General features: G+C 40.7%; 1 protein-coding gene across 1 annotated transcript; it reads right to left on the reverse strand.

Annotated features, from left to right (window-relative positions):
- Window positions 1-227: 227 nt before the first annotated feature.
- On the reverse strand, window positions 228-24,750 carry LOC308367257 (uncharacterized protein; the record flags this gene model as incomplete). The annotated part of the gene is made up of 8 exons (XM_080841121.1): window positions 24,739-24,750; window positions 23,860-24,070; window positions 23,459-23,770; window positions 15,683-15,780; window positions 15,211-15,310; window positions 14,934-15,074; window positions 6,265-6,788; window positions 228-281 (listed from the first exon to the last, which is right to left on the reverse strand). The coding sequence occupies exons 2-8, from the start codon at window positions 24,029-24,031 to the stop codon at window positions 228-230; spliced, it is 1,401 nt and encodes a 466-aa protein (XP_080697247.1). The 5' UTR covers window positions 24,032-24,070; window positions 24,739-24,750.
- Window positions 24,751-25,853: the final 1,103 nt, after the last annotated feature.

Below are 25,853 nucleotides of genomic sequence, written 5' to 3' on the forward strand. Positions count from 1 at the left end.
TACCCAGGGAAACTAACATTACATATACAAAGGTATTAAAGTAGTCCTATTTAAGGGTTTTAATTAATCACAGTAGTCTGGGCAAAGTACACCTTTTATTCTCAAAATGTTAAGGAGGATCTTCCTCCCTCTCCTCAATGGAGAAGCCTCCACTGGTATACTCTACCTGTACAGGAAGTGGTTTGGGGTCAGAGGTATACTCTACCTGTACAGGAAGTGGCTTGGGGTCAGAGGTAAAATCCATAGATCCGCACATGGATGCCATCTTGCAGCAGGGCAGCCTGCTCAGCCATAACATTGTGTTGGAAGAGATACATACTTTTTAAATAACCATAACTTCCTCAATTTTCAACTGATTTTTAAACGGTTTGGTTTGTTATAAACATGAGAGATGTAGTTATGACACTGCATATTTATGTTATTTTTCAAAAAAATATCCAAAAAGCATCCAGAATTATAACCACGTTAATAAAGTTTGTTAAAAAACAAATAATTTGTAAATTTGTCATGATTTCAGCGAGATAAGAGTATTAGTGCAGATCACTGACCTTATCTCAGGTACCACTGATCCTGCCAGAACGCTTTCCTGACTCAAGATGGCCGACCTGTGCGGACCTTCTAGACTCCGCCGTAAGACATCTAGCCTTTATATATGATATCTATGGTATAATCTACCTGTACAGGAAGTGGTTTGGGGTCAAAGGTATACTCTACCTGTACAGGAAGTGGTTTGGGGTCACAGGTATACTCTACCTGTACAGGAAGTGGTTTGGGGTCACAGGTATACTCATAGATATCTTAGATAAAGGCTAGATGGTTTATGGCGGACTCTTGAATGTCTGCACAGGAGGCCATTTTGAGGACAGTATGCTTCCGGTAGGGATCAGTGGTACGTTAGGTAACGTCAGTGATCTTCACAATCGTTTACACTCTTATCTCGCGAACATTTTTGACGGATTCACAAATGACTTGATTTACAATCGTCATTACCTTGGTAATAATTCTGGATGCTTGAACATGTTGAAATGTCCAGCTTAATTGTGTATCACGGCTATTGTGTATCAGTCATTTGACATCAATTGGCGAGTAATTGTTCTTTCTTTTCAATATAACTTAAGTTGCACATAATAAAACTGAAGTTGCACATGATTTCCAATCGGGTTGGTTTGTTAAACATCTTACATTATGATTTCGACAGGAAATTGCTGACTTTATTGCCAATGAAGATGCCAGAATTTTGTGCAACCTGCTCTATTGAACACTCCCTTGAAACGAGACCTGTCAGAGACCTGTCAATGTTTATTTTCATATGAAAACCCATGTTTATAATTCTTCATAAGTATGTAGTGCCATAAGAAATATCTTACGTTTATAACAATCCAACCCGGTCGAAAATCGATTGAAAATTGAGCAAGTTCTGGTTACTTAAAAAGAACCACTACCAACACAATGTTAAGGGGGAGTGAGCTATACTGTCCTCAAAATGGCCGAAATGTGCGGACATTCGGCTCCGTCGGCCAGAAACGCAAGCAGGATATCTAGCCTTTATTATAGATATCTATGGGTATACTCTACCTGTACAGGAAGTGGTTTGGGGTCAAAGTGTCTGATAATGAAGCAGAGGCAAGGTGAATGTAGAGTGTAGATTATCTGTCTTAGTCCTATACCCTACAATGTCACCACAAGGTGATAAATCATCATTTATATGAATGCTTTGTTAAATGTAGAGTGTAGATTATCTGTCTTAGTCCTATACCCTACAATGTCACCACAAGGTGATAAATCATCATTTATATGAATGCTTTGTTAAATGTAGAGTGTAGATTATCTGTCTTAGTCCTATACCCTACAATGTCACCACAAGGTGATAAATCATCATTTATATGAATGTTATGTTTAACTTTATCTGGATGTCGTTGATGGCAGGAATGTGTATATTAAACGCATCCACAATGAAAAGAAATGCAATAGGCTTTGCTGTGTTTCATCACTCGTTTAGTAACAATTCAATTTGACATCAGCAATGACAGTTCCACAGATTAAGGACAATTTACATGACAACTCCACAGATTAATGTCAATTCAATAAGCAAAAAAAAAACAAGAAATAAAAAATGCAAATAATTGAATAAATCCCTATTTACAAAGCACAAGAGTAGAAATGCAGATTGCCCGCTGCTGGGAGGGTATAATGGAAAGTGGGTGTTGATCGCAAAGAGATGGGAGGAGATGCGTAAAGTGCGCTTAATTAAGTATTAGTAACGAAACAAGAGGTGTTTTAGCATGACATATCAGCTGCTAAATGAAAACAATGTACATGCGATCAATGTATTACAATTAATTGAAAAAATAAATACAAACATCAGGAATGTTATTTGTTTAAATGTTTTTTTTTTTTTATATATATCATATAATATCGGCATATAAAATATTGTCCCACCAGCTAGCTGTTCTGCCAGGTCTAAGCCAGAATCGCTGCTCAACGTTTGGTTTAAACCATATTCTTTGCCATTCCCACCCATCGTTCAAGCACATCGAGTACAGTGCTCACCTTCTGCATAGGAGTAAGGCGTGTCTATTCAGGAAAATAACTTGCATTCATTAAACTGAGCAGCATATTCATTTCACCTTCCATGTTAATTTTGACGTTATAGCCTCTCGAGCGCAAGCTACCCCTAGTGCCATGACTACCAAACGTCCCTGTCCACAATAAACGCATGTTCCCAAAGACTGTCCCCTTCAAAACATTAGATGGAATGTTGGAGAAGTAACGCTGGCATCACGGTGTATAAAGGATGAAATAACAATCACAGAATTTGAGAAACCTGCACTGAACAGAAGGGAAAGGCACCTTTACTGCCCTGTTAAACCTATAATAAGCAAAGATTTTTTGAAAAGCATCGTTTCAGTGTCGGAATACATTGTTTAAGGGTGGACAGAAGGGCTAAACAGATACATATTTATGCATCTCTATATTTAGTTTGGGCGGGGTCAAAGTTTGCTGTAACCTTGTGAACCAACAGCTCTAATTCTGACTCATCAACCATGGTGGCAGGAACACGCAGGACCATTCTCCCTTATCTTAGCAAAGCGCTATTAGCAGGGACGTCCACATGAGTGGGCTAAGGTTGCTCAGGCAACTACCCGTTTGCCCTCCTCAACTGAAGTTGCCCCTCCGAAGGAAAAATGTATATTTGTGATCAGATGGCGGGGGCGTGGCAGCGGCTGTGACAAAAAATACTGTGTTGCCCCTTTTTTCCAGGGCAGAGCAACTGCCCTTCAAAATTCCTGTGCACGTCAATGGCTATTAGCACTAAATGGGCGGAGTAAGGCGCCGATTGCCAAAGATCTGGTTGGAAAAATATACAGCGCAAAATGCACTTCGCTATATGCGTTTTGGCAAAGACGCTGATTGCGCTGCAGTCGCAATGTTAGTAAATGAGGCCCTAAGTGCATTAATGCCCCAGCTTCTTTGGGATGTTGATAGCAGAAAGAAGTTGGCATTCATACCACTCAGTCGGGTGATAGAATACAGGGGGAAGATCAAGCCTTATACTGTGAAATCTTAAGTTTATGAGGCTCCTCTCAAGTGTGTTTTAATTTATGGGCTTTAAGATGTGAAACGCGTGAAAATGCTTTTCCACACTGGGCGCACTTATGAGGCTTCTCTCCAGTGTGTATTAACATATGTGATTTAAGATATGCAACGCTTGAAAATGCTTTTCCACACTGGGCACATTTATGGGGCTTTACTACAGCGTGTATTAGCATATGTCTGTTGAGTTTATTACTGTGTGCAAATGTTTTCCCACACTGGGCACATTTATGAGGCTTCACTCCAGTGTGTATTAACATATGGCTTTTAAGATTTGAAATATGTGTAAATGCTTTACCACAATGGGCACATTTATGAGGCTTCTCACCAGTGTGTATTAACATATGGGCTTCAAGATGTGAAATGTTTGAAAATGCTTTTCCACACTGGGTACATTTACGAGGCTTCTCTCTAGTGTGTATTTACATATGTGTTTTAAGATGTGTAACGTTTGCAAATGCTTTTACACACTGGGCACATTTATGAGGCTTCTCTCCAGTGTGTACTACCATATGCTGTTGAAGGTTTCTGGAATCTGAAAAAGATTTTCCACACTGGGCACATTTAAGAGGCTTCTCCACAGTGTGTTTTGGCATGTGGTTGTTAAGTTGTGAGTAGGTTGTGAAGGCTTTTCCACACTGGGCACATTTACAGGGGTTAAAGCAAAAAAAAATCCTGTGCCTGAACTTTTTTTGTATGTGGTTGAGTGCGAGGGGGTGTGTGGTCCGGTGGCGCACACATTTACAGGGTCAAAAAAACAAACAAAAAACATTTAGAAATGAATGATGGCAGATCATGGTGGGACTTTTGAAATCCCAAGAAGGTCAGCAATAGTACTCCACCTCACTACAATATGGTATTAACACATAGATTTCTCTTGATATCAAGTTTTGCTGCTAAGCTTTGTCCTTGGAAGATTTCAAGATGACCTACAATCATAAGTTGACATGTTATAAGGGTATGTGAAATTCAGTCAGTGGAAGAAGATTTGATTTGCAACCATTTCATTGAGGATATATGAAAAAGGACAGTGATCTACTTTTTAAACCGTTAAAGTGCAACAGTATAGATAATAGGCCTACTGTGGATTTATATTGCAGCATTTCCATAATTACTTTGTTCAAAATAAATAATTGTAAATTAAAATATACATATTTTATTCTAGCATACAGTAAGTGCTGAGGCATTGGCTATATTCATGTTCCTGCCTGGCAAGTGTTACGTTTTTACTGCATTGTCGTCTTCATCCAAAAAACGAACGAGGACATTGACAGACAGTGTCTATGTTGTTGTTGGTGGCTTCGTCGACATTTAAGAAAAACATGCCGTTTTTTAGCTTTTCCGAAATACGTCTTTTGGACTCTGGTGTTATGCCGTGTGTTAAAATAGCTGGCATGCTGATTGGATATTGACAGTTTAGTCAAAGCAATTTTGACTTCAGCGATTTTTTGGCATAAATTCAACAGGGGTTGGGCGAGCCTGGAAGACAGATTGTGTTCTGCGATGAACGTACATACGGTTATTTTCAGGGCACATTAACGGTCAGTTATTGATGCCGGTACATCAGATGTGGTTGTAAAAGCGTTGTGTGTTGGATAGCGCGAACAGCTGCTCTATGAGCGGGGTCTAAACTCATGTAGTGGAAGCACTTTTCCCCGCTAGTTGCATACAGAAGCTTTCTTGAGCACAAGAGACCTGCTTCTCTTAACTTCTTACACCGGCTACCAAAAGGCTTACCGTCCTTCCCCATCTCTTCTATCCATGCCCAGCGCCATTTATTTTTCAATCCTTTATCAACAAGGAGGGCATCATCCCAAGGATTCTTGAATTTACTCTGCTTCGGTGTGACAGTATCTCTACTTTGGTCTCTACGTAGCATAGGGCAGAGCGATATAGAAAAGCCGTTTCTGAAAGCACATTTTCACAAGACCCGCCCCAATCTACTTCTGATTGGCTAATAATGTTATTTTGACACCTGAAAGTTGTGCTCCTTTCATATCATTGGCAGACGAACTCATAAACTCGAAAGTAATGGTGATGATATCGAGACGTGTGTTTAACAAAAAAAATTAAAATTAAATTATATGAGACTTTTTTTCCGCAGCCAGCCAAACGCCGCACGCCGGAAATCCGGCACGGTGCCGGAATGCTTTAATCCCTGCATTTATAAGGCTTCTCCCCAGTGTGTAATCGCATGTGGACTTTAAGTTGTGAGGAGGTTGTAAATGCTTTTCGACACTGGGCACATTTATGAGGTTTCACTCCAGTATGTATTCGCATATGGGATTTAAGATCTGGAATGTTTGAAAATGCTTTTCCACACTGAGCACATACATGAAGCTTCTCTCCAGTGTGTCTTACCATATGCCTTTGAAGATACAAAACACACGAAAATGCTTTTCCACACTGGGCACATTTATGAGGCTTCTCTCCAGTGTGTATTAGCATATGTGTTTTAAGATATGCAACGCTTGAAACTGCTTTCCCACAATGGGCACATTTATAAGACTTCTCCCCAGTGTGTGTTAGCATGTGTGCTTTAAGATTACAAACTGTTGAAAATGCTTTTCCACACTGGGTACATGTATGAGGCTTCTCTCCAGTGTGTATAAGCATATGGTTTTTAAGATGTGAAACGCGTGAAAGTGCTTTTCCACACTGGGCACATACATGAAGCTTCTCTCCAGTGTGTATTAGCATATGGTTTTTAAGATGTGAAACGCGTGAAAGTGCTTTTCCACACTGGGCACATACATGAAGCTTCTCTCCAGTGTGTATTAATAAATGCCTTTGAAGACTTGAGGAACAAGTAAATGCTTTTCCACACTCGGCACATTTATGAGACTTCTCTCCAACGTGTATTAGCATATGTGTTTTAAGATGTGAAACGCGTGAAAATGATTTTTCACACTGGGCACATTTATGAGGCTTCTCTCCAGTGTGTATTAACATATGTCTTTTAAGATATGAAATATGTGAAAATGCTTGTCCACACTGGGCACATTTATGAAGCTTCTCACCAGTGTTCTGCTTTTGATAAACACCAAGAGTGTGTGTTTGCTGGTGTTCCTCCAGTTCTCTCAGGACCGTGAAACTCTCTCTGCAGACTGTGCAGTGGTATGGCCCTCCATTGAGTTGCTGGTTGAGTTCATCATTCTGTCCATGGAGCTTCTGTTGGGTTCCATCTGATGCACCTGAATGAGATTCATATGGATTTAGAATGACAGAAAGATGTTCTAGATGCAGCAATTAATTGTTACCCAATGAGTAACTATTCCATTGTTTGGATGTTCTGATACACCTGGAAGAGTAAGATTGGTCATTAAACTTGCTTTTCTGGCTCTGCATGCAAGCGTGTTTGTGTTTCAACCCCCTTCACTAGTAAAACAATCAATTTTTTAACACACATTGACTGTGCGCTAGCATTTGGCATACTAACCACTAAGGTTATAATAGTTTTGAATTTTTCATTAGTTTTTATTTTTATTTAGTTTTGACTTTTTGTTTTCAATTTCAGTTTAGTTTTAATTCGTTTTTAAAGCGAGTTTGCTAGTTTAGTTTATTTTTTATTTTTTGAAAATGCTTAGTTTGAGTTTAGTTACCTCCAGCAAGGAGGTTATGCGATCGGGTCCGTTAATTTATTTGGCCGTCTGTTTGTCTGTCTGTCTGTGGACAAGATTTCTCAGAAACTACTGGGCGGATCTTTCTGAAATCACAAGAGGTGGATCTTGGTCCTGGGACATCCCCATTAAAATTTCAGGATGATCCGGATCCAGATCCTTGCTGGAGGTCAGAAATCTCGGATTGCTCTTGTTTTTATTAGTTTCAGTTTTAGTTTGAGTCTTTCCTAGGAATGCAACAGACTGGGGGGGGGGGGGGGGGGGGGGGGGGGGGGTGCTTTCAAAACAATCTGCACAAAATAAATTGTAGATACAAGCTATAATAAATTAAAAGTAAAAAAAACTCAACAAAACATAGCATTTAAAAAAAGGTATTTGGATCAGATGAACAGCCATCCACAATCGACAATTATGAAATTTGTGTCAGTCAGTGTGTTTAAGTCATTAACCAGAACATGTCCACTGGACACAACACTATCAACGACAGAAAATAAAATGTAGATATGGGTACAAATGTGTTAACAGTCTACACAAGATGCAATAGCCAATAAACTATAGACACATGCATGAAATGAACCCATTCATGAGCCAGACATGATTTGTGGGATTTTTTCCCTTGATAAATATAACACATATCTTTCCATTTCCTATTGCAAGGCACTTGCTTTTATTTTTGACACATTCATAATCAAAGTAATCCCAGACTTTGTTTGTCTGGGAATTCCCTGCCCCTTCACTGCAATTCATTTGCTCAGTTAGTCTGGCGAACTACTTAATGGAGGTCCACTTCAGTCACGTAATTGGACACGCCTTTAACCAATCAGACCAACGATACTATACAACGATACAACGATCGGTAATAAAGCAAACACATCTTTTTTCTGTATGAATTGTTCCAGAGCAGGTTTCAAACTTGCCTTTCAAATCATCCAAGACAGCCGCGAGAGCAGTATATAGTTTTGCTGTGCTTCTCTCTTTGCTTTCGCTTTTGTTACGTAGACGTGGTTATTTTAAATCCGCCAATGGCGCGCCAGGTAGCCAAAAGCCAGTTTGTGATTAGTCCCAGGGAACCTGAGAATGCTGAAATGAACTTCTATGCAAAGTTTGCCAGACCCACTTCAGAGGCTAAATCAAATTGGCCGGAAAAAGAGGGGCGGGACTTTCCAGACAAAGACTTTGTGGCTTTCTCCCGACTTTGGCCGCCATGATTCAAGACGAGGGGCGTGTACTAAAATAGATATAGGCTATGTATGAAATACATTGACATCTATGACAGGGATGTGCGGTCAGTGGGGGCGGGGCAGGCATATATAAATATGTTTCTACTGATCTGTGCTATAAATGTAATTCCTTTATGATTCCAATCAGTTTGAGCATTTTTATAATCAAATTCGCTGAATTTGCGCATGTCCTGTACAAACAGTAAGGAAACAGCGAGGCAGGGACGAGCTGTGCCTCAACTCAGATTGCGCAATCGATCACAAACTGGGTTGAGCACATGCGTAGAACCTATTTAGTCTTGCTGATCTGACATAAAAGCGCAGTGAAAAAACACGGAGTGGAAACAGTACATCTACCTCAATGAAATGGGCGTGCAAGAGCCCACCGTTGCTGTTCTTCTAGCGAAAATTGAAGATTGAACAGCTAAACTAAAACATTTCTCAAATGTGGACTTACAATTAAAATGTGAAGTGATCAATAATGGGAGACCAATGCCGGAGCTAAAAGGAAATCTTCAAACGAAACGACGGGACAGAACCAAATTCGATCGACTAGTCACATTCAAAGGCAAATTGCTTTGAACATTTCTGGAACCTCAAGAATAGATTTGGTTTTGGACGTACAGCGGAGACTAAGTATTAGCCAGGGGAAGGGGAGGCTTCTCACCCCTTATTCGCTCACATTACATTGATATCAGAGTAAGCCCTTGCGTTGATTTCCCATTATTTCTCTTAGGATTGTTTAATGTCTATGTGAATCCATTTTAAATCACACAAGTGGTTGTGATCACTCTAAACCGAAGACTGCTTTATATTGGTGAGATGATTTTGAGAAAATAAACTTAAATTGCAGCTATTGAAGTCGTGTTTCCTGGTTGCTATGGTTATGAAGTTGCTACGTTAGCTAATAAGCTAGCTAAAGACACTTGGCGATAATAACCGTAATGGTTTAAATGGAGGAGTTTAATTTGCATGAAATTAGCTAGCTGATGTTATAGTCGCCTTCAAATGATTATGGGAAAAGGAAGAAACCCTCATGAAAGAGTTCATATTCTACATGCATTTACACAAGTTCATCACCAGCTAGCAGCTGCCAACTGTTTGTACCTTACCTATATAGTTTGTGTAAAGAATGCTGATGTGGAAAACAACCAGAAGTCAATGTGCAAGCTGCCAATTGAATGGTGATATAATATACTATGTGTTCGTAAATCTGACTCTGAAGGAGTCAGTGCCTCACCACCAGACACTAACCACACCGCACGTCACTGCCAAATAGGATTCTCTCTTTCTACCGACTTTTGCCGCATGATAGCAGGCGAAGGGCGTGTTTAAAAGTGGTGCAGCGGAAAATTGACTACTAGGCTTTGAATGAAATACATTGACATCCATGAAATACATTGACAAAAACAAAAACTTAGGACATTTTCTCTATAATTCTATTTTATTTTAGTTAGTTTTGTAAAGACACAATACAGTTTCATATAAAGACTCGTTTTTATTTTAATTTCAGTTAACGACAAAAAAAAAAAACACACCTCGTTTTCGTTTTTTTCGTTAACGATAATAACCTTGCTAACCACACCATTTGGCATAGTAACAACACATATTGGCATAGTAACCACATCAATTTTCTGATTGGTCTTGCCACTACTTATAGCAACTGTGTGCAGACATTTTTAATTTTTTTCTTTTTTTTCAACTGTTCTTCACCTACCATTCATTGTTCCCTGATAAGGAAATATTCAATTCCAAATAAAGATCAAAACAAATTATTGAGTATATATACAGTCATGGACAAAAAATATTGGCACCCCTGCACTTACGTCAGATAATGTACCACTTCTCCCAGAAGATTGTTGCAATTACAAATGTTTTGGTCTTCACATGTTGATTTCTATTTTTTGCATTGGAACAAGCAGACAAGATAAGCCAAATCTGAGATGATTCCAAACAAATCTCCAAAAATAATTGTAATTCAAGCATGTAATGCTCCTTTAATTTGTATTTAAACTCATCTATGGCAAGTCACAGATGCTGGTAACATATACATCACATTTGCAACCAGTTAAAATGGAGCATAGTTGACTCAACCTTTGTATTGTGGCTCTGTGTATACCCCACTGAGCATGGACAAAAGAAAGAAGAGCAAATAATTGTCTGGGTGTTTGAGAACCAAAATTGTAGCAAAGCATGGACAATCTCAAGGCTACAAGTCTATCGTCGGAGATTTTAATATTCCTGTGTCCACTGTGTGCAGTGTCATCAAGAAGTTTATAGTCCATGGCATTGTCACTAACCTCCCTGGATGTGGAAGGAAGAGAAAAATTGATGACAGAATTAGGGATGGGAACCGAGAACCGGGTCTTGCTTAGAACCGGTTCCCAATGAGCCGAATCTTTGGAATCGTTAGCCAAATTCATAACCGGGTCTGTAAACGGGTCTCTGTGCCGTTTGCGCATGCGCGAACTCTTATAATAAAGTCAGAACGCAGCAGAAATGGCAACTCGACAGAAGCGATCTAAAGTGTGGCTTTATTTCACCCGAACGGATGCGAACACGGTCACTTGTAACCTCTGTAGAAAATGTATTTCCTCAACGGGAGGAAGTACATCTACCATGAATAAGCACTTGAGCACACATGGTATAAAATTACAAGAATGTCATGTTTTCGATGCCAGCAGCAGCTCAACTAACGTCGGTGCTTCATCCCTTACTTGCCAAGGTAAACTCCTCAAAATGTTTTATCATAAGTCATAACGGTGTTACTCGTGTGTTATCAGCGTTTATCAGTGGTTATCAGTGTTATCAGCGTTTTCGTGTTAACCATAACTAAACTTAGCATTGAATTGCTTAACAGAATGGGCGATGTTGGACATTGTCATATATTATATAACTTCCATAACTAGGCAAGCTTAACGGTATAATCTTCTATTTTCAACCGTTGGCTAGAGGCAGGGGCATTGCTTGCCTCCCCTCTGTTGGTCCTAGGGTAGGGTTAGGCTGTACAAAAGACTCCGTTAATAAGCAAGCAACGCGTGCAGCTCCCTCAGTTTGACAGTTCGATATGGATACGTTTCTCAGCCAATTCAGTGGCAGCAATAGCTAAGTGTTAAATATACTGAGTGCCTAGTTTGTACATGATACAAGTAATTATGTTTCAGTACGTTATTGTGTTTGTAGTGGACTCTACATTGCTATTAGAAGCGTTTAGCATAATAGTTCGCTATTAGCAATACAACCAAGCAACCTACAAGAAAATATACAGTCCTTTACCTCAATAACAAGGGCTGTATGTCAGATCAGAAAATTCAGCGATTTTGTTAGTGCCATTTTTTTCATTGTGCAAACCAGCGTTCGCTCTATAAATAATCTCCATTTCCATCCAATTAAGCTGATGATGACGTTCTAAATCAGACGGGCTCAGAGGCTGCTAGTCTGTCATCGTTACAGGCTGCAGTTAGTACGTCTTCTGTAAGGAAGGAGCATTGTTATTTGTATGAACGTTTATATTAAACAGAACACATTTTATTTAAGTTATGTAAGTTTTATTTAAATGTGTATGTAAACATTCTAGAAATGTATATAAAAGAACAATAATGTAAAAAACCCGTTTGTGCTCTTTTTTCGCCCCTTACCAAATTATAAGAATCGTTAAGAGAATCGATAAGGAATCGGTTCGATAAGCAGGAATCGATAAGGAACCGGAATCGTTAAAATCTTATCGGTTCTCATCCCTAGACAGAATGCAACAAAGGATTGTTCGAATGGTGGATAAAAAAAAAACTCAGAACATCTTCGAAACTAATTTAAGCTTCCCTGCAGACACAGGGTACAACAGTGTCAGCTGGCACTATCCTTCGCCTGTGGAATGACATGGGATGCTATGGTAGGAGACCTAGGAGGTCCCCACTGCTGGCACAGAGACATCAAAAAGCCAGACTGGAGTTTGCCAAAAACCTTCCTGGGGAAGCCAAAATCATTCTGAGAGGTAAAACAGTTTAAAGAAAATTAAATGAGACCTTCAAAGAAAAGAACACGGTCAGATGAAAACCAAAGATGTTACCCTCTCTCTCACTATCAAGCGGCCCGCTGCTGCGTTGTGTTTTGATGGTTGGTTTAGGTTAGCAGGCGGTTGGGCGCACCAAGGAATTGACACGGGAGGCGGTTTTAAATGGTAGCGAGATTTATTTGATTCATCACAGCATCCTAGAGCAGTGGTTCTCAAACTTTTTACAATCCTGCCAAAAAAAACTTTTCCTTTGCACATTTTGGTGAATTCCGTTTTATTCCATTTCAGCTCATTTTGCTCACCCTGAGGTAAATTGATGGCTTAAAATTAGTGAATAATATGTGCCACACTTGACCCAAACCTTCTAAGATTGTTGTTTGCCAGCCATCAACAGACTGTAAGACTAAAAAAACATTATTTGCAGGCGATGGGAAGATGAGCGAATAAATACGACAGGCTGTAAAGGAGCTGTATGGGGGCGTGACCGTAGCGGAGTTCAATGCAGACATGACATTTTCTCAGTGGCTTTTTAATGAATGTTTGTTCATCATTGCGATCATTGTTGTGTTTATTTGAAAGAAATACAGGCTTGCAGTGCAAAATACAGGGGAATTTGGGCGATTTTGATGCACAAAATGATGTTTCCGTCTAAAAGTTAAAAATTAATTTTCAAAGGGTACATTTTGCGAATTCCGTTCGTTTTCCTTTATCACGGAAAATCGTTGGCTCTATACCTGTAGCTATTCTTGGCAGTGTAATTGTTTTGCCGAACATGGGTTTACATTAGTATTTTTGGTACTGCGACTTGGCTATTCAGACTCTTTAAGATTTCATGCCTACTGTATTTACAGCTCAGTATTAAGATGAAATGGGCTTTTTCACTTTCACTTTTCTCCTCGCGTACCCCCTGAACCACTTTGCGTACCCCAGTTTGGGAGCCGAGGTCCTAGAGGATTGATCGTGAACATTCTATTTGAAACAGCTCACCCAATCCAAAAAAATAACTCCAACAAAACCGTTCGAACTATGCACTAAAGGTCATGTGGTCTGGCCTTATTTGTGTGAAAGGTGGCACTTTTTTGTGGTTTAAACTTGGGCATAAAAGGTGTGAAGGCCAGTTAGACTCTTGTTGTGTGGCGGATTGCTCAGAGTTCTGCGGGTATTTCTGTTCGAAGTGTGCATGCTTTGTTTCATAGTGACGTTTTAAGTTACCACTTTTGACAAGGGCAACAGTCTCGTTGCAGATTAAACACATTGATTTTGTGCTCCCCGCAAGCAGCACAAACATACAAACATAAATGCATACTTGTCAGTCCACTCTGTCTTAAATTCGCGATTTTTGGAATCAATTTTCCGTTTTTTGTCGGTTTACTTTAAAGCACGCCATGATTTTCGTTTGCTGGGAAAAGATACCGTTCACAAATCTATCTGCCCGTGTTGTTGCTATTGACACACACAACCTGCGAGAGCTTGCAGCAAACATTGAAAAAGAAACCGTTGGTGATTGCGTTCACGTCAACTTTACAGACATCCTCGGATTAAAATAATTATAATAATAATAAATAAGAGAATATTTGTATCATCGTTTCACATTTATAGTCATGATTCTACGGGGCATTGTGATGTCATTATATAAAGAAAAGGACTACACCAGAATGCTAATCCAGACTATTCTCATTTGTAGATCCATGTTGGTGGAATGAACTGCCTAGCTAGCACTACCAGAAGCAGGCGCATCCCTCTCTACCTTTAAGAAGCTTTTGAAGACCCAACTCTTCAGAGAGCACCTCCCTTCCTAACTGTCACTGCGATAAGTGCTTGACTTGCACTTGAAACAGTTGCATTCCATTTTTTTTTTCCTTTTCTACCTCGTTTTTTTATTTCTTATGTAAAGTAGAATTTACAGCTACACTAGGTCTCTATTGCTCGTAGCTTGACTGTTCTCTCCCTTGTACGTCGCTTTGGACAAAGGCGTCTGCTAAATGACTGAATGTGAATGTAAATGTACACGAACACTGCAAATGTAAGTGAATAAATAAATAAACACTAAACCCAATTGCGTTTAAATAGCCATAATGGAATAGAATGGACACTCGCTTTCTGCTTAGACATGACTTGCCTTGCCTTGCCTTACGAGGTGCTTTCGTATGGATTCGGGAGATTCCGACAGCACACGTTTCTACGGTTGTGTGCCCTAATAAGGAGCTGGCAGGGCGTGCACAGCTGTGGAGACTTCGGCTACTTATGAACGCATTTTCAAACGTGCAGGAATGTGGCGGAAGTGTTTCCCTCACGTTGTTTTTATGGAGTCGTGTAAGTAACATTTCAGAAGAAGTTCAGAAAATGATCGAGAATGAGGCCCAATGTTTGGAAGGAGAGAGTTAAGAGGTGAAGAGGCAGCAGTAAGAGCAGCTCACAGATCACAGTGTGTGTGTGTGTGTGTGTGTGTGTAAGAGATAAAGAGAGGCAGCAGTAAGGGCAACTCACAGAGGCGATCTTCATCTTTGGGCTCCTCTTCCTCTGCGTAGCTCACTCTGGGTCTTTTTCGCAGGCTACCTCCACGCTTGTGGATGTTCGACTGGTCTTTCTGCTGTTTCAACCTCTCCCTCTTTGACACACCTGAAACACCTGACACACACACACGCAAAAAAAATCAGACTTGCTGTTTGCCTTTACTGTTCATACAGCAAGCAAGCTGCCTTTTATTGTGTGTGTGTGTGTGTGTGTGTGAGTGTGTTTCACTCTCCTGTGTAAACCCTCTCACCTGGTCTCTCTGCTGTTGGGTCTTGCTCTCTCCCTCCGTGTCCATCTCCACTCTCCACAGGGTCTCCCCCTCCACCCTGGTCCGAGTCCGCTCTGGGAACCTGAGGAGGAACAGAAGCCAGTTCTGATGTGATTCAATCCTAAAATCCAAGATGGTCGCGCGCACAAGTCCAGACGTTCCTTGCTCTCCAATTTAGAAAAAACACAATGCGCCTCACAGTAGGAAGTGTAGGGGGGTTGGGTGTTTAAAAACACTTGTAAAAACAAACAGATTTTGCCAGAGATAAATAAACAGAAAATGACGTACTAACCACACTGGCACCGTAAAGGACTGCTCAGCACGGTTATCGTCAAACTAAGAGACAGCTGCTAGGGGGGGTTACAAAACACTTATTGTGATGGCCCAGCCGGTGAGCAGTGCCCAACAATCCTTTTCTATTTATCGTAATGGCCAAAAAAGTCTTGCTATTCACCTGAGTCGTCAGGACAGGAGCTTGACGCTGGCTGCGCCTCACGGAGCCGACTCTGGACTCAGCTGGGGTTCCTGAGGGAGATGCGAAGGCACGAGAGGCTGGAGGAGGAGAAAACATCATCAACTAAAGTCTGTCTCTTAATTACAGATGCATTTCCACAAGAAAATGCAAAGAGTGATTGCTCAGCAGTAGTAGAGGATGACTAAAAGGAGTCGCATGGATCAGACATGGGAATGAAAGCAGTGTACAGGAAATAGTGACAGAATTGTGTTGAACAAACCTTAGAAAAACACAGATATATGATCTGGTTGGTAGAATGAACTGCCTAGCACTACCAGAGCAGGGGTGTCCCTCTCTACCTATAAGAAGTTTTTGAAGACCTAACTCTTCAGAGAGCACCTCCCGTCCGAACTGGCACTTCGACAAGGGCTTAACTTGCAATTACAGCAGTTACATTCCTGCACTTCTTTTTCTTTTCTATTTCGTTTTTTATGTTTCTGAGGTAAAGTAGTATTTATTGTTACACCAGGTTCTATTGCTCGTAGCTTGACTGTTCTCTCCCTTGTACGTCACTTTGGACAAAAGCGTCTGCTAAATGACTAAATGTAAATGTAATCTCGAATGTCATCATTACCCAACCAAAGTCACTCAACATCAGCCAGCATATTCTATGAAGAGACAGGGGTGCACATGCATGCATCACAAAACACTTGGGATATCATGCCAAATAGGGCAGAACATGAATTTGAATAGATTTAGAGCAATTTCAAAGTTAAAGTTTTCACAACAGCAGTCATGGCCGGACGGTCGTACCATATGATATTTTGACACTTTAAATAACAGAAAAATTATACATACAGCCGCGGAAAAAATTAAGAGACCACTTCAAAATTATCAGTTTCTCTGGTTTTACTATTTATTGGTATGTGTTAAAGTAAAATGTACATTTTAGTTTTATTCTATAACCTACTGGCAACATTCCTACCAAATTTCAAATAAAAATATTGTCATTTAGATCATTTATTTGCAGAAAAATTACAATTGGTCAAAATAGCAAAAAAGATGCAGTGTCTTCAGATCTCGAATAATGCAAAGAAAACAAGCTCATATTCATTTTTAAACTACACAATACTAATGCTTACACTTAGGAAGAGTTCAGAAATCAATATTTGGTGGAATAACCTTGATTTAAAATCACAACTTTCATGTGTCTTGGCATGCTCTCCACCAGTCTTTCACATTGCCGTTGGGCAGTGGCGGTCCGTGCATTTCACGACTAGGCCTTCAGCGATGTCCTACACGATGTTAAACTGAGTGAATCCACCTCCTAATACCATCATTATGACGCCATGGCTCTCGAACCATTATATTTATACAGAAAGGCAGTATAAGTGAGCATTGCATCACCATAACATAGTCGGGTACAACAGACTTCATTCATATTTCCGGAGCATTTAAAATCAATACGTATTAACAATACATTACGAGTAGTAAACTCTCAGTTATATGATCGCTTGAATATAACTGTCACAACTTAAAAATAAAAGGCGATTTTCAGGGATTAGTCTACAAAGTTGTATTAAGTCCACCGAAAGTAGCCTTTGTGAGCTTTAACAAGTTTGTCCACTAAACATCGCATTGTCCCACCTGCAAAGCAGTTTCATTAAACTTCCCATCCTCACGATATCCAGTTTTTCTTGAAAGTTCCGTCTTGAAAATGGCGTTGTAATTGTATCAAAAACTGGAATGATCAAGTTGGTGTAAACTAGTTTATTTGAGTTGGTTAATGTAATTATATTCAGTCTTACCAATTGAAACAACTAGCATAATAAGCATTGAAACCGATGTACGTCGTTAGCCAGCTAAACTGAGCACTGAAGCACTGCACCGGTCTGCCTCAGTATCCAATCAAAGGACGTTTACGTGTCACGTTCAACGCGAGGGAGGAAAGAAATCTTCCGGGCCTTCTAGAAGGCCCAGTGTCGCCAACTCGAAATCTGATTGGTTGTCACAACTGTCTGTTTCAGTTCATTCAACTTAAATTAACTGAAACAGCCAGTTGTGATAACCAATCAGATGTACACGGGCCTTCAATGTGAATTCTGAAGGCCTCAAGGAAGATTTCTGTTCTCGGGGAAGATTTCTCGGAGCGTGGAAACACATGATAGCTGAAATATGATTGGATGAAAGCTCTAACATAAATGAACAACGCTGGAAGCTATGAAATGAAGATAATGGACTATGGGGAATAATTGAATACATATTTATGAAAAGAAAATATTAAAATTAAATTTATTTTATTACATTTATTGTCTGATGATGATTAGGCCAGCAGAGAAGGCCTTGAAGGCCCTGACGGACCACCACTGCCGTTGGGTGACTTTATGCTACTCCTGACGCAAGAATTCAAGCAGCTCGGCTTCTTTTCATGGCTTGTGACCATCCATCTTCCTCTTGATCACATTTCAGAGGTTTTTTATGGGATTCAGGTCTCGAAATTGGGCTGGCCATGACAGGGTCCTGATCTGGTGGTACTCCATCCACACCTTTACTGGCCTGGCTGTGTGGCATGGAGCACTGCCCTGCTGGAAAAAACACTTCTCAGAGTTGGGGAACATTGTCAGAGCAAAAGGAAGCAAGTTTTTCTTCCGGGACAACATTGTACTTTGCCTGGCTGAGGTTTGTAAAAGACCATAAGGATTGAAAAAGCGGACTGGAGGTTCTTCTAAGTTCGTCTTCTCTGATGAGTCCGATTTCACAGTAGGTGCAAGACTCTCTGGCTTGTAGGCCTCTCCAGGTCTCCGTCTAACCATCAGACGACCATGTGTTGGGCAAAGCTGAAAATTGGACTCATCAGAGAAGACGAACTAGAAGACCCTCCAGTCCGCTTTTTCAATCCTTATGGTCTTCTCCAGATCAGGACCCTGTCATGGCCAGCCCAATTTCGAGACCTGAATCCCATAAAAAACCTCTGAAATGTGATCAAGAGGAAGATGGATGGTCACAAGCCATGAAAAGAAGCCGAGCTGCTTGAATTCTTGCGCCAGGAGTAGCATAAAGTCACCCAACGGCAATGTGAAAGACTGGTGGAGAGCATGCCAAGACACATGAAAGTTGTGATTTTAAATCAAGGTTATTCCACCAAATATTGATTTCTGAACTCTTCCTAAGTGTAAGCATTAGTATTGTGTAGTTTAAAAATGAATATGAGCTTGTTTTCTTTGCATTATTCGAGATCTGAAGACACTGCATCTTTTTTGCTATTTTTGACCAATTGTCATTTTTCTGCAAATAAATGATCTAAATGACAATATTTTTATTTGAAATTTGGAAGGAATGTTGCCAGTAGGTTATAGAATAAAACTAAAATGTACATTTTACTTTAACACATACCAATAAATAGTAAAACCAGAGAAACTGATAATTTTGAAGTGGTCTCTTAATTTTTTCCGCGGCTGTATATTTTTTGATTATACATATATATGGTATCTTTTTATGCATTTAAACCTTTTTTTAACTGAAAAAAAATGCAGGCGGACAGAAAATGTAGGCGTCACGTCATACATGTGCATTCATTCTGTGTCTCACAATTACAACCGATTTTTGTTCAATACATTTCATGCCAGTATGAGAGCAATATGTTAGAGATAGATAACACAGCTCCTCATTAGATGGTTGTTTGGTTTGGACACACAGCTCCTAATCAGATGGTTGTTTGGTTTGGACACACAGCTCCTAATCAGATGGTTGTTTGGTTTGGACACACAGCTCCTAATCAGATGGTTGTTTGGTTTGGACACACAGCTCCTAATCAGATGGTTGTTTGGTTTGGACACACAGCTCCTAATTAGATGGTTGTTTGGTTTGGACACACAGCTCCTAATCAGATGGTTGTTTGGTTTGGACACACAGCTCCTAATTAGATGGTTGTTTGGTTTGGACACACAGCTCCTAATCAGATGGTTGTTTGGTTTGGACACACAGCTCCTAATCAGATGGTTGTTTGGTTTGGACACACAGCTCCTAATCAGATGGTTGTTTGGTTTGGACACACAGCTCCTAATTAGATGGTTGTTTGGTTTGGACACACAGCTCCTAATCAGATGGTTGTTTGGTTTGGACACACAGCTCCTAATCAGATGGTTGTTTGGTTTGGACACACAGCTCCTAATCAGATGGTTGTTTGGTTTGGACACACAGCTCCTAATCAGATGGTTGTTTGGTTTGGACACACAGCTCCTAATTAGATGGTTGTTTGGTTTGGACACACAGCTCCTAATCAGATGGTTGTTTGGTTTGGACACACAGCTCCTAATCAGATGGTTGTTTGGTTTGGACACACAGCTCCTAATCAGATGGTTGTTTGGTTTGGACACACAGCTCCTAATTAGATGGTTGTTTGGTTTGGACACACAGCTCCTAATCAGATGGTTGTTTGGTTTGGACACACAGCTCCTAATCAGATGGTTGTTTGGTTTGGACACACAGCTCCTAATCAGATGGTTGTTTGGTTTGGACACACAGCTCCTAATCAGATGGTTGTTTGGTTTGGACACACAGCTCCTAATTAGATGGTTGTTTGGTTTGGACACACAGCTCCTAATCAGATGGTTGTTTGGTTTGGACACACAGCTCCTAATCAGATGGTTGTTTGGTTTGGACACACAGCTCCTAATCAGATGGTTGTTTGGTTTGGACACACAGCTCCTAATTAGATGGTTGTTTGGTTTGGACACACAGCTCCTAATCAGATGGTTGTTTGGTTTGGACACACAGCTCCTAATCAGATGGTTGTTTGGTTTGGACACACAGCTCCTAATCAGATGGTTGTTTGGTTTGGACACACAGCTCCTAATCAGATGGTTGTTTGGTTTGGACACACAGCTCCTAATCAGATGGTTGTTTGGTTTGGACACACAGCTCCTAATCAGATGGTTGTTTGGTTTGGACACACAGCTCCTAATCAGATGGTTGTTTGGTTTGGACACACAGCTCCTAATCAGATGGTTGTTTGGTTTGGACACACAGCTCCTAATCAGATGGTTGTTTGGTTTGGACACACAGCTCCTAATCAGATGGTTGTTTGGTTTGGACACACAGCTCCTAATCAGATGGTTGTTTGGTTTGGACACACAGCTCCTAATCAGATGGTTGTTTGGTTTGGACACACAGCTCCTAATCAGATGGTTGTTTGGTTTGGACACACAGCTCCTAATCAGATGGTTGTTTGGTTTGGACACACAGCTCCTAATCAGATGGTTGTTTGGTTTGGACACACAGCTCCTAATCAGATGGTTGTTTGGTTTGGACACACAGCTCCTAATCAGATGGTTGTTTGGTTTGGACACACAGCTCCTAATCAGATGGTTGTTTGGTTTGGACACACAGCTCCTAATCAGATGGTTGTTTGGTTTGGACACACAGCTCCTAATCAGATGGTTGTTTGGTTTGGACACACAGCTCCTAATCAGATGGTTGTTTGGTTTGGACACACAGCTCCTAATCAGATGGTTGTTTGGTTTGGACACACAGCTCCTAATCAGATGGTTGTTTGGTTTGGACACACAGCTCCTAATCAGATGGTTGTTTGGTTTGGACACACAGCTCCTAATCAGATGGTTGTTTGGTTTGGACACACAGCTCCTAATCAGATGGTTGTTTGGTTTGGACACACAGCTCCTAATCAGATGGTTGTTTGGTTTGGACACACAGCTCCTAATCAGATGGTTGTTTGGTTTGGACACACAGCTCCTAATCAGATGGTTGTTTGGTTTGGACACACAGCTCCTAATCAGATGGTTGTTTGGTTTGGACACACAGCTCCTAATCAGATGGTTGTTTGGTTTGGACACACAGCTCCTAATCAGATGGTTGTTTGGTTTGGACACACAGCTCCTAATCAGATGGTTGTTTGGTTTGGACACACAGCTCCTAATCAGATGGTTGTTTGGTTTGGACACACAGCTCCTAATCAGATGGTTGTTTGGTTTGGACACACAGCTCCTAATCAGATGGTTGTTTGGTTTGGACACACAGCTCCTAATCAGATGGTTGTTTGGTTTGGACACACAGCTCCTAATCAGATGGTTGTTTGGTTTGGACACACAGCTCCTAATCAGATGGTTGTTTGGTTTGGACACACAGCTCCTAATCAGATGGTTGTTTGGTTTGGACACACAGCTCCTAATCAGATGGTTGTTTGGTTTGGACACACAGCTCCTAATCAGATGGTTGTTTGGTTTGGACACACAGCTCCTAATCAGATGGTTGTTTGGTTTGGACACACAGCTCCTAATCAGATGGTTGTTTGGTTTGGACACACAGCTCCTAATCAGATGGTTGTTTGGTTTGGACACACAGCTCCTAATCAGATGGTTGTTTGGTTTGGACACACAGCTCCTAATCAGATGGTTGTTTGGTTTGGACACACAGCTCCTAATCAGGGGTACTCAATTAGGAACCCAAAAGGTCCACTCGCCAAATTTCCATTCAGTCCAGGTTCGGAACCGTGACGGTCAAAATCCCCGAAAAGGAACTCCAACAAAAACTATGCACTAAAGGTGATGTGGTCTGGCCTTGTTTGTGTAAAAGGTGAGACTTTTTTTGTGGTTTAAATTTAAAGGTGTGAAGGCCAGGCGGAGGCACTGATGTAAGTGTTCATAAGTGAGTACGCTCCAGTATTTGTTTTTCACCATTTTCATGAGGCAGACTCACAACCGTATGTTGTGTAGCAGTATGTAGGGGCTTATCCCCCCCAAAAGTGGGAACCTAGATTCGTGTGGCTCTTCGAAATGGTGTTGCGTCGCTCCCTCGGCTTTCGCGCGGGGGTGTGCTCCCTGCTACTATTTTTTTCTAGAAAAACCCCTGTAGCTGATCTAACTATTACACTGCAAGTTGCTTAGTATGATTGCAGATGGTTTATTTTTCTGCCCCTTAGCTCAGAGTTCTGCGGGTATTTCTGTTCGAAGTGTGCATGCTTTGTTTCATAGTGACGTTTCACCTTACCACTTTTGAGAAGTTGATGATTTAACACATCGGTTTTGTGCTCCCCACAAGCAGCACAAATGCATACTTGTCAGTCCACTCCGTCTTGAATTGGCGATCAACTTTTCGGTTTTTATCGGGTTTAAAGCACGTCGTAATTTTCGTTTGCTGGTAAAAGATACCGTTCACAAATCTATCTGCCCGCGTTGTTGCCAATGACACACACAACCTGCGTGACCCACAGAGAGCTTGCGGCAAACATTGAGTGAGTAAATTGTCACAGTGATGTTGTTTTTACAGCTCCTGATTGGACTTCTGAATTGGACACAGAAGATAGAAACCACATCGAGTAGGACAAACATATAAAGCTCCAAATCACGCACCAATAAAACTCGCTTGGATCATGATTAAATTAGAATGCACGGTCCGCCTATTGAGTACCCCTGTATTAGATGGTTGTTTGGTTTGGGTGAAGTAGGGTTGGGCAACAACCTGAGCACTTCGTTCTATCTTCTAACACAAATCTATATTCTATATCGTATTCAATTTATTCAACTTCGTTCTACCTTCTAACACAAATCTATATTCTATATCCTATTCAATTTATATTGCATTAAGACCTGGAAATTGAAAGGTATCAGACGAAAATATTTGAAAACACACAATATTTGAATGCCAGCCCATTGACAGAATTGTGTTGGTCTCAATACACATCACAACAGGTCAGATCAATTCATAATCATCAGTTGACCATTGAACACAGCTCTTAGTGCATCAGTCTGAAATACTCACTTTCCAGAAGACAATCGTTGTGTTCCTGCTCATCCTCTTCTTTCTTCACTTTCACCTCCACTGTCTGTAGTGTGTCATTAAGAGTGGAGCTTAGTGACTTTGTGAAGTCTGATTCAGATTTACAGTGAAGATCTGCAATGGGCTTTTCTTCATCTTGGCATGAAATCATATGTCCATATTCCTCTTCTTTTATGTCCTCTTCTTTCACTATCAGTTTCAGGGGTACCTGGTGTGTTTCATCACAGCCAGAGCTCAACGGCAGTCCAAGATTCATGTTGGAAACGGACCAGAGATGATCCCGTCCAGAGTTTCCTATTTAGTTAGGGGGAAAACACAAATTAAATATAATGTAACAAAAGTCTTAGTCATAGGTCTTAGTGCATCAGTCTAAAATTACTTACTTTCCAGAGGAACATCGTTGTGTTGTTGCTCATCCTCTTCTTTCTTCACTTTAACCTCCACTTCATCTTGGCATGTAATAATATGTTCATATTCCTCTTCTTTCACTCTCAGTTTCAGGGGTACCTGGTGTGGTTCATCACAGCCAGAGCTCCACGGTAGTCCCAGATTCATGTTAGCAACGGACCAGAAATGATCCCGGCGTCCAGTTTCCTATACAGTCAGGGAACACCACAAAAAAAAGAGAAAAACAATGACTGTCAATCACTGTTTTCATCTTTGTCAAAGTTCCAGAGAAATAAACTAGCTAACTGGCACGTCGCATTTCGCACGGAGGAATTCACTTCTATTGTCGCGGTCTCCGTATCTCTCACTTGCCTAGGGCTGATACATTCGAGTACGAGCTAGTGCAGAAGGCTAAGATGTTATAAAGCTGATCGATCTAAGGCTACTGTGGAATCTAACGAAGACTAAGAGGTCATGATTCATGATACTGTGACCTTAAACGTACTTCAAATAAGTTAGCACATGAGTGCGAGGTAATGAAGACGGCTACAGATGTTATAATACTGTGCAATCTAACGCTACTTTTGGATCTAACGAAGACGGCTAAGATTTCATTATACTGTGACTTAAAACGTACTTTAAATAAGTAAGCACATAAATATCTTCCGAGTACGAGATAATGAAGAAGGCCATGACATCTTAGCCTTCTCCGTTAGATTCCACAGTAGCGTTAGATCACAAAGTATGACTTAAAACGTACTTCAAATAAGGTAGCGCGTAAAGATCTGTTACGTAAATGTTTATGCCAAGCAGTGTGTATCACAGCAAAATATTAAGACGAAGCGGTCTTTACAGAAGGAACTTCGGCAACACACCGTATACTTCTCCCGTGGAAGCCTCTGAAAATGTTTTTACTTGTGATCTTCCGGTAGTTGGCAAACCAGACAGAAAATTATGCATTACTGCCACGGCCTGGACAGGAGTGTGAATGCAGGAATCTCTAGTTCGGTTTTAGTCGTTGAAAAGTTACAACAAATTTGTCCCAAAGTACTTTGTTTGGCAGATCCTCCAAACTAAATTGTCCACATCCTAAAACATTTAACATCTTCACAACCAAAAGGCTATTTGATTCAAAAGACACCGATGTTACCACCACGTTGCTGAGACATTTTGTGAATCTTTTGTCTGTCATTCAAGGGTGGTTGGACCTATGGGTTGGACTGTCAGACGGTGGCAGTAATGCAGAGTTTACTGGTTGGTTTGCCAACTACTGTGAGTTCTCAAGAAAGAACATTTCAGAGTTCACGTGAGAAGTCCACCGTGTTGCCAATGTTGATTCTGTAAAGACAATTTCGTCCTCATATTTGGCTGTGATAAACACTGCTTGGCGTAAACACGTAACTAACAGAACTTTATGTGCTAACTTATCGCTACAATATAGAAGTGAATTCCTCCGGCGGAAGATTGTACTTTTTAACTTTGTGGTTTTCCTCTAACTATATCGGAAACCTTGGACGGGTCGTCTCTGGTTCTTTTTTAACATGGAACTGGGACTGCCGTAGAGCTCTGGCTGTGATGAAACACACCAGGTACCCCTGAGACTGATAGTGAAAGAGGAAGACGTAAAAGAAGAGGAATATGGACATATTATTACATGCCAAGACTCAGTGGAGGTTAAAGTGAATAAAGAAGAGGATGAGCAACAACAGAACGATTGTCCTCAGGAAAAGTAAGTAATTTTAGACTGATGCACTAAGACCAGACTTCTGGAGGTGGGGGTCTTTCTTGGTCAATTAATTATGATGTCAGACTATGCCAAATACTAGAGCACAGTCAGTGTGCGTAAGACAATTGATTTAGTTTTACTAGTGAAGGGGGTTGAAACACAAACATGCTCCCATGCAGAGCCAGAAAAGCAAGTTTAATGACCAATCTAACTCTTCCAGGTGTATCAGAACATCCAATCAATGGAATATTTCCCCATCGGGCA

This window comes from Sprattus sprattus (assembly GCF_963457725.1).
Source record: "Sprattus sprattus genome assembly, chromosome: 1".
Lineage (NCBI taxonomy): Eukaryota > Metazoa > Chordata > Actinopteri > Clupeiformes > Clupeidae > Sprattus > Sprattus sprattus.